Raw genomic sequence first — 10340 nt, 5'->3', positions numbered from 1 at the left:
ACCTGCAACACAAATTATCACATCAAAGTTAAACTCTATAATGTAGAAGTAGCTGTCTGTCTGTTAGAGTCGTAACAGTTTGATTTTAGCAAACGATTTAATCACGCCGTGGCTTCATTATGTAAAAGAAACCACAATAAAGCCACAGCAAATTATATATTGCATAGGCTACTTGCATACTTTCATACTGTGCAATATTTGTTTGATATTTCTGAAATATTTTACATTTCATACTGTGCAATATTTATTTTATATTTCTGAAATATTTTACATTTCATACTGTGCAATATTTATTTTATATTTCTGCAATATCTATTTATATTCTGTTATGCTACTACCTGTAAATAACTCCTACCATCTTACCTGAATGAGAGTTCCTTTTTTTTTATTTTCTTCTTTTGTTGTTTTTAGCTGTGGATGTTTGTATGTGTGTGCACTTTAAGGTGAAGCCAAATCATTTCGTTGTACAATTGTATAATGACAACAAAGACATTCTATTCTATTCTACTCCAAGCATCATTTTGAACACACATTTCTCATAATGTGTTGACATGAAACATTTTGTAGGCTACTGCAGTAGTAGGCTATTTTTCTTAATTAAAAAAACCGAGTTAAAAGTGCAATTAAACATTAAAACAAAGCACACAAACACAAAACTACAGACAAATTGAGAGTACAGTGCAAAATGTAAAAGTGAAAACCTAAATGAGCCAGTCCCTATCATGACTACTTTTACTGTTGTAACTACGAGCACAGGCTGTCTGTTGATAATATAACGATGCACTTAACTTGTTTACATTAACGCGTTTGCTTTATCATAAAGTACTTTTCCACTAATGCAAATATTTATGCATCACGACGTGACTTGAATGTCTGCAATGAAAAAACTCCGGGATAGTTCAACTCCGGGATAGTTCAACTCCGGGATAGTTCGCTGTATTTAGTCGGCCAACAAAAAAACCCCTCCAGCACTGGTGGGAAAGATGACAGCGTGACGTTTCTGCAGCCGCTTCCCTGCCTGTCCAAGGTATGTGTTTTTAGCTAACGTTATCAGCTGAAATCTGGTGAGATATCTCAATCTAATGTTACTTTAGACGTGTGAAGTATGTGTGGCCTCATGCAATCCGTTTTAAAATGTTGCAGAAAGAGATTTGCCAGCAGCTTGTCAGCCGGTAGTGTGAAAGCAAGTTTAGCACGATGCTAGCTGCTAAGTAACTGAGTGATGCTAGCTAGATGAACGTAGCGCTCACTGTGGGAACCAGTTTGTAAGTCAGACTTCGTCAGATGTAGGGGGTTTATCATCAGTTTCATATTATGTTTTCACGCCCGGGTTTGTTTTATGAGCCTAGCTGGTTAAACCTCCAACCAAAGCAATCAATGATGCATCTTGTTGCACCTCTGTTGTTCAAACTTACCAATTAGTGAAGCACTCTTTTCTTCTTCTGTGGTGCATTTAGAAAATCTATTATAGAGGCTACTGAAATTATATATGAGCAGGGAATAATGTGTTTTTAAATGTGTATGAATTGAAATGATAGTGTGAACAACAACAGGCAGACACTCTTCTATAAATGCTGAAATACAGTTTATCTTACATTTAATCATTTAAAGTGAAATGGATGTTAACTTGCAAACAACTGATTCATCACTTCACTACATTTCTGTTCAATTTAAGAATTTAATATAATCTCAGGTTAAGTGTTTTTAGTTTAAAAAAAAAAAAAAAAGATAATCTTAATGAAGCTGTGGTGTGTCCATTCACAGTGTCCCCCATGGATGACCTGACCAAAGCCCTGTCGACCAGCTTTGCTGTGTCCAAAGAGCCCAACAGCACGGCTGGCCCCCATCCTCGGCTGGCTCAATACAAGAGCAAGTTCAGCGTGCTGGAGCAGAGCGAGCGACGCCGGCGCTTTCTTGACCTGCAGAAAAGGTAAAGTCCTTTGCACTTAAGAAATGTAACCTGAAGTTTTTCCATTGAAATAAGGATTTCAGATTACAGTCATCTGGAGCCTAATATCCCTTTTTAGGTGACACTTTCTCCAAGATAGAGTCATAAATCCTATTTCTAAACTGAATGGATTCTTTAGGTAAAGGTTTGTGGCCTTTGTCTCTCCTGTGTTTCATCATGTGTGAGATTTTGGGCCGGCTTTGGGCTGTGAGTCATTGCCTCTCAACCCGGGAGGTCAAGGGTTTCGATTCCCAGCTGGGAGACATGTCCGATGTGTCCTTGGGCAAGACACTTAACCCCGCATTGCTTCCTCTACTTCAGTGGCGGTGTATGAATGGATTAGTGTTGTACTTACTCTCTGATGTACGTCGCTTTGGATAAAAGTGTCTGCTAAGTGAATTGTAGAATTTTACCAGCGAGGGCTCATAACTGAGACATTTTTCAAAGAATTTTAGGATATACCAGCAGCACACTCTACTGTTACTGTCCCAGAAGAAGTAATGCTCATTTCTAGGAAGCATTTAAATATGGCGGACAGAAATAAGATCAGACTCTCTGAAGTCACTTCAGGCTGCAATTTAAACACAACATGTCAGAAAGTTTTGCACATCCTATCTGTCTGGTGTTCAGGTAAAAAAATGACACAGCGTATTTTATTTTTTTTTATTTTTTTTTTAACTGAAGCCCTTTTTATTTTCTCAGTAAGAGGCTGAACTACGTCAACCATGCACGGCGTCTGGCTGATGGGGACTGGACGGGGGCAGACAGCGATGGAGAGGAGGACATGGAGAAACCGAGTGAGGGGGAACGGGAGAAAGATGGCAACACGGAGGAAGAGGAGGAGGAGGAGGAAGGGATGGAGATTGAGAGAAGGAAGCTGCCGAAACACTACGCAAACCAGGTCAGCCTTTGATGGGTCATATTACCGAGAGGTATTCATGAGTGAAGGATGGAAGATTATGCCACAAGATGTTGTGTGGAGCTCGTCATTTTGGCCAGCAGAGGGGGCTCAAGTTTTGAGCTTTACTGCTCTAGGACGCAGTTAAAATCAGATGGGTCAGGGTGTTAGTTTAGCTCTGTTGGTGTAGCAGGCAACTTGTGTACAGATGCTAAAGTCCTTTTCATGATGGTCGCACTCCACTCCTAATCCTGACACTAATTGGTGCATGTCATCCCCCACTCTGTCTCCAGAAATGTCCTGTTTATCTTCAGCTATGGTGTCAAATAAAGGCAAAAAAGCCCCCAAATAATCTTAAAAAAAACACACACATTGATCTTAATCATTTTTAGCTCGATGCACAGCTGAATAAGATGAAAAGCTAAGTTTGTAAATAAAGTTTTTTTTGTCCTCTTTAGCTCATGCTGTCAGAGTGGCTGGTGGACGTGCCATCAGAGCTTGACACTGATTGGCTGATGGTGGTGTGTCCTGTGGGGAAAAGATCTCTCATCGTCGCCTCAAAGGTAAGAACCTGTCTCTGCACTTCTTTAGTTTTACACAGTCTGTCCCTGCAGTCCAAGATGTAAGAAACTCAGGGAAGAGGGAGATCATTATTTTAAATTCACCACAAAAGGAGCTGTCAGTCAGAAACCATTGATATTCTGTGCAGCGCGTTTTGACTTCACATTTGAAGTATCTCCATCGCTTGTGTCATCTTCAAAGGCTGGTGGAAAAACTCGACTCATTTTTTTCAGAATGTGATTAACATGAACAGCAGCAGTCAGGGTCGTTTTTTTTTTTTTTTATGTATATGCACAAACACGGTGGCAGTGAAACAATACTTTGAGAGGAGTATGCTGCTGTGCATTCATGTCTTGTGAATTTCAAATCTGTATTTCTGTTAGTGGGGAAAAGGAGACGAGTTGTGCCTGTAAGTAAGATGAGCCATCGTATCTGATTAGCCCTGTGCAAAAGTAATTATGTGGGTGAAAAAGGTAGGATGATAACTGTGAGGGAGAATTCAGTAAGCCTGAACTGATCACAGATGATTTAAATGCAGAAACTATTTGGCCTTGTGTGTGTGAAAGGAGTCAAATGTGAGATAGTATTTATCATAACTTCCGTGAGAGTTTTTATGTCAAGCAGTTTTAAATAAAATCAAGTCAGCTGCAGCGTTTATATCTACTTCTGCATAATTGTTTGAAAACACTAAAAGATTCTGCACATCTACTAGAATATGAATTAGGCAGGAAAGGCGAGGTTAGACTCGACACGGACAAAGTGGTGAGAAAATGTTGATGTGCAAGATGTGCCAGACAAATAGGCACCACAAATGTTGTGATCAGAGTTGTATTGAGCAACATTTAGTCGCGTCATTCATTTGGACAAAGAAGAAGTTCCCATTATTGAGAGGTAAACATGACTCACGTCATCGGACAGTATTACAGGAAGCAAAAAAGAGAGATTGTGGCCTCCAGTGAAAAGAACGACGTGAACACTGTAATATTGTGTTGTATGTTCTCCAAATCAGTAGGGCATTCGGCTAAAAGACCAAAGGGTTTTTGTGTCATTTCTTTAGTTGTGTTAATTCTACAAATGGTTGTAAGGTTCCTAAAATCCCCCCTGATGCCTGAGAACTGTCTTGAAACCGCCTTGTCTGCTGAGAATTACGTTCGCGTTCATTTGCAGTGTGTTGTGTCGCCCGTTCCTTGTGTAGAGGCTAAACTCCTCGTCACAGTTACCATGGGTTTCGAACCCTTTGCTGCATGGCATCCCGCACTTTCTCTTCTCCCAGCATTCCCTGTCTCTTTTCAGCTGTTCTGTCTAATAACGACAAGAAAGACCCCAAAAACAACTGAATGTATATATTTAAAGGTCTCATATTATGCAAATACACTTAACTATGTTTTCTGAACACTAATGTGTACCTAGTCCGTCTCCAAACCGGCCAACTGTGAGAAAAGTCCTTCCTCTCTGTCTTTTGCGCCACTTTTCAGAAAATGTGTGTTTCAACAAACCGTTAAGAGATTTACTCTTTGTGACATCACAGAGGGAAGTAACCCCTCCCCCAGGTGGGTGACACTCCCACAGCTAGGTGTTTGTTCTGCTCTCTTGAGTCTGCCTTCTCAACGTAAACAATAGGACATGGCGCAAGAAAGCCCGGGCCTCCCAACCCCTTCAAGAGGGGCGTGGTCAAACACAGCTCATTTGCATTTAAAGCTACAGGCACAGAAACAGTCTGTTCTGAGCAGGGCTGAAATAGAGGGGTTTATAGTTATGATCAAATACAGGATCAGAGTGGATTTTTAGAGAGTGACTTCACAGAAATGTTTTGGGGAGCTCTGAGACTTACTTAAACTTGTTGAAAAGGAGGATAATATGTGACCTTTAACGTATCAGTGAACTGTTGACTGACATTTCAACATGATGTTAATCATCTTGTTTGCTAGAACAGGATGTCATGTATTACACACATCTGGTCTTTAGTGATTGGTAGAGGTTAAGTCAGCAGTGACTTGCAAAACTCAACAGAGATGAAGTCATTATAAAAACCTTTAGAGGAGTCACCGGTAGCCTCGTGGTATGCACCCCATGCATAGAGGTTATAGTCCTCCAGGCAGCGGCCCGGGTTTGAATCCGACCTGTGGCTCCCTTCCTACATGTCGCTCTCACCGATGGCTGACTATAAATTGTCCGATCTCTAAATAAAGGCATGAAAAGTCCTCAAAAACTAAACCTTTTAGAATATAAAAAACAGTTTAGTCATACACTACAAACACAGTTTCAGAGTGATGGGATTGCTTAACATTGGAGAAAGTAAAATGAGCTGTCATTTACTTACTGTGAAAAAGATTAAAGTTGGTTCTTTGGCTTGTCCATTAAACACACATCATCATCACTTTTCTCTCTGCGTCAGTGTAAGATGTAAAACTGCCTCACTGATCTTGAATCAGTTTTGAGTTTTCTAAGAAAGGCCTGTAAGGGTTTATCAGCACGAGATGCAGGATACGATAGATGTAAGTGTAATATGCCCGCCTGTCTTCTCAAACTAGCCCTAGATTACAGTTTCCTTCCTCCCTACACACAAACCTTTGTTGTACTATTGTAACTAACACTCCAAATCCGGTGATACAACCGTCCCTCGTGTCATAATGACAGTCATCTGGTCCCTCATACATTATTTCACATCTGGGCAACACAACAGCACGGTGGGCCTCACAAAAACAAGAGCTGAGGACTCTTTGAAACACAAAAACAACAGATGGTTTCTTTGCCCGATGAAAACTGAATGTGATGCGTTTCATCTGCTCAGGAGTTTTCATGTTTATTTGTCAGCTTTACATAATGTGACACTTTCAGCTTTGTATCTGCAGAGTCTCTGTTCAGCTCTCTGGCAGTGACCAACAATCTGTTGACTTTGAGCTTGGACCCGTCCATACGTTGCATTATTCATGACCACAGTAGTTTTTATTTTGTGACATTTTCGGACCGTCTGAGGTTTGAACTTTACACATTTTTTCATGAACTCAATCTGATTGGTTGAAAAGGATCCAAAATTTGGGTTGCAATTTTCAGAAGGGAGTTGGTAGTGGATCCATATCCAACATTAATTATTAAAAGTTTTTCTCTCTTTTTTTGAGCAACAACGTTAGCACATGGCACCAGAAACATCATATAACAGTGAAATGACTGTTCTGCGGAGTAGATGGTAACAATCGTCTCTTCCATCTTTCTTGTTTTGTTTTTTTCTGAAGGGTTCGACTGCAGCGTACACTAAAAGCGGCTACTGTGTGAACCGTTTCCCCTCCCTGCTGCCCGGTGGGAACAGACACAACTCGGCCATGGGAAAAGGTAGGTGGGCCTGTTTGTATGAGGAGCTCAGTGCTTTCTTATAGTGAACCTCTTTTTTAGCAACACAACAGAGTGAACCAAGAGTAGTAAATATCCTACATTAACTTCTCTATTCCTGAGAGTGGATTTAGATGTCAGGTTATGTGCATTAACATCACAAATATCAGTTTTATTCAGAGGGTTTTTATCTCTTAAAAAGCCTGTAGGTGGGACAGTCGGTAAAATCTCCAAGCCAAGCTTTGTCAAAGCCATGTTTTCAGACTTTATTTACTGGATATTAGGAGCGTAATATGTAGGCGATCTACTGATTTAAATCATAAAATGACCTTACTATATCATCAGACATTAAGGAAACATGCCATGTTGAAGTGCTGGCTTCTCTGTCAACAACACATATAGTATGTCCTCCTTCTACGTTTAGATTCCCGTCCACTATGGTCTATACTTTTTGAGTGCTTCCCATAAGTTTAATGGTTTTTATTTGGACCAGAGAAGGTAGGCGGTTTTAAGGCACCCTCCCACGGTCGTTTTGAATGCCCCCTCAGTTTGCCAGATATGAAACCAGTTTTCACGGCAAACCAGCAGGTGTTGCAGCGATGGAAAAGGGCAAGCGTACTGATTCTCTAGAAATTGTCAGGAGTTTACATGTGAAAACAGCTATAGATTTCAAAGTGGACATATTTTAAAATGCTGTTTCAACAAAAAAATGTTATTAGTTTATTTAAACCTTTTTTCCATTCCACCCTCTTCCCTCTAAGTTTCTGCCAGCCCCCTAATGTCCCTTGATCATCCCCACTTTAAAGACACTGGGTTAGGGCGTCCTGAAATCCATCTGCTTTATTCTTAATCTGGTTTATTATTTCTCAGATACACCATGTGAATAAAATAGCAAATAAGTCGTCCCAGTAGTTTTCTGAGTAGAGCTTGTCATATTTTAAAGTGTACTGTGGTGGGTCCTGTGCACACTGCTCACATCTGCCAAACATCTTCCTGACCCTCCTCCAATACACCATATGAAACCAAAAGGTCATTTGCACAACCAAATATATCGTAACTTTTCCCTCCTACACCACTGATATTAATCAGTTATCACATTAAACCACTATAAGAACAGGTGCAGCAAAGTTAATTTGTTCTATGATATTATGAAAGTTGTCTAATTGCATTTTAATTGTAACAATTCACATATTGAGTGATTCAAAAATTTGTTATGCACAAGTGTTCACTTTTTTTTTTTATGTGCCCCATGCAGACTACACAATCCTGGACTGCATTTACAGCGAGGTGGACAGAACGTACTACATCCTGGATGTCATGTGCTGGAGAGGCCACCCCGTCTATGACTGCCCGGTAAAACTTGCTTCTAATCCTCCACAAATCCAGGAATGCTTGTCTAATTGCTTAAGTAGTAAGGTCTGGGCCACAGATGTGCTTTTTCGCCACGTTAGCCATCTCATTGGCTCGAGGATCAGAAAGGGGTTTTTGTTTACGGTTCTTATTTTCTCATCAACAGACCGAGTTCCGTTTCTACTGGCTCCAGTCCAAGGTCCAGGAGGCAGACGGCCTATCAGAAATCGCCAAACGCAACCCTGTGAGTATAGGAGCCTGAAATAGAGCCTCACATCATGTCCCATTTTTTCTTCCTAGTTTTGAACTTTTTGTGTTGATATTAGAGACACTGTAGCATCTTTATTCAATCTGAAATGTTCCGTTTTTCCTGTTTGTTGTGCCATATGCCTTGCTTCAACTTGTTGCCACATATGGGATAAATAAAGTCCTGAACTTGAACTTGTACCCCCTTGAGGGTGAAATGAGACAAAGGAAAATTAAAGGGCAAAGCTCCCCATTACCCTGTCGGTTACTCATCGTGCTCGAAATCAATAGTTACACAGAAATGTTCAGGATTAAGATGCTTTTAAGAAGACTGAGTCAACTTTGAGTTCACGTTGCACTTCTTAATCTGCAGTGTTTGTGTACAGCTCAGTAGGAGCTCAATCAGGCTTAGCCCTGTACAGTAAACTCACCATTTGAAAGCAATTTCCCACATTTGACAAGAAGACAGATTGTGTTTGGATTTTATAATGAGGTGTTCGGCATTTGTTTGGTCCCAACAGTTCCGGTTTGTGAGCCTCCAAAGCACAGAGTGCACAACAGAGCTGATTCAGAAAGCCCTGACAGCGGAGTACAGCTTCAGCGTAAGAAAAGTTATTTTGTCCTTCAACATTTTTCCTCAAACACGTTACTGCTGCACACTGCATGCAGAGCTTATAAATGTTGGGTTTCATGATGGATTTGTGAGAAAATATTCAGAAATACTTTTTGAGGGCTTCCCATGAGTCAGATTTTTTTTTCTTTGTAGGTGGATGGTCTTCTCTTCTATCACAGACAGACCCACTACACCCCTGGCAGCACCCCTCTGGTGGGCTGGCTTCGCCCCTACATGGTCACTGACATCCTTGGCATAGAGGTTCCCATAGGACCCCTCACCACCAAGCCTGAGTACGCCAGCCACCAGCTGCAGCAGATCCTGGAACACAAAAAAACCTCGACTGAAGTCCGCCCGGCCAACAGAAGTGGAGGCTACGAGTTAGAGTACCTGTCCACCCCGGGCCAGGACAGCGGGGACACTGTGAACTTTCTGAATCAAAAGCCGATAAGGGAAGCAAACATGGAGCTCTGAGTGGGAGGCCTTAGCAAGATGCAAATTTGGAACTCAGTGTTTTTCTGAGTGATTGCGGCCCACATATGGCTCTTTAGAATGTCTTCTGAATGGTTTTGCAGAACAGGCCAATTGCAAAGCATGGCTAATTCTAATCCGGCACTGCTTAGGACGCCCTCAGAGTGCAGATTGGTAGAGCTGTGCTATATGTGTTTTTATATGGCTATAGACTGAAGTCTGATATTTACATCTGAACTTTTACCTGCTGCAGACTGCTGAAACAGATTTGTTTACCAGAAAATAAATGTTCATTAATCAGCCAGCAGAATTGCTTTTTCACAGTCCGTTACAGATCCGTTTCTTAGTGCCATCAGTTTTTACATACATGGTGAAAAGGAGAAAAAGGTGTTCTTATGTGATATAATATCGTAAAGTGCAGCACGGTAGAATTCTTTAGTCAAGCGTTATTTTGCTGCTCTGCACTTTTTGCACTTAAAAACAGATCCTTAGTAAGAAACCTCTTTGCTGTCGTCAGTTCTTTCTGCTACTATCATTGTTGCTTCATGAGGTTTTGCTCATTGATAAGACCCTGTGATGTACTGTATTGAACAGCAGCATGGACTTTTATTATAACATGATACATATAAAATTGTTCTGAAGATGTTTTAAAGTGTATATTTCGAAATAAATGTGTTTTTTTTAATCAGCTGTGTTCCAACAGTTTGTTTTATTTTTAAATGGTCTGGATCAGAATCAGTTTTTAACCCTGAAAAATACATTTAATCAATGTATTTAATTAAATCTTGAGATGCAAAGCTTGGGACAAAAACTTTATCCATTTTCAACCTTCGTATTTAATATGATTTTTGATGCAAAAAGAAGCATTTCACTGTTCACAAACACTAGTGTTTTTTTAGATAAGTGGGTTTTAAGTGTGTCACCAG

At 40.5% G+C, this 10340-nt stretch overlaps 1 protein-coding gene across 1 annotated transcript; it reads left to right on the top strand.

The window, feature by feature from the left end:
* Positions 1-922: 922 nt before the first annotated feature.
* Positions 923-10102, top strand: snupn (snurportin 1). Its single transcript, XM_020660670.3, has 9 exons — positions 923-1027; positions 1765-1930; positions 2651-2849; positions 3305-3409; positions 6641-6737; positions 7990-8087; positions 8251-8328; positions 8852-8932; positions 9097-10102. The coding sequence occupies exons 2-9, from the start codon at positions 1773-1775 to the stop codon at positions 9415-9417; spliced, it is 1137 nt and encodes a 378-aa protein (XP_020516326.1). The 5' UTR covers positions 923-1027; positions 1765-1772; the 3' UTR covers positions 9418-10102.
* The last annotated feature ends 238 nt before the right edge of the window (positions 10103-10340 follow it).

The sequence above is a fragment of the Labrus bergylta genome, chromosome 7, assembly GCF_963930695.1.
Source record: "Labrus bergylta chromosome 7, fLabBer1.1, whole genome shotgun sequence".
NCBI classification, from domain to species: Eukaryota; Metazoa; Chordata; class Actinopteri; order Labriformes; family Labridae; genus Labrus; species Labrus bergylta.
Note: the sequence above shows the minus strand (reverse complement) of the source record. Positions and strands in the feature narration are given on the sequence as shown.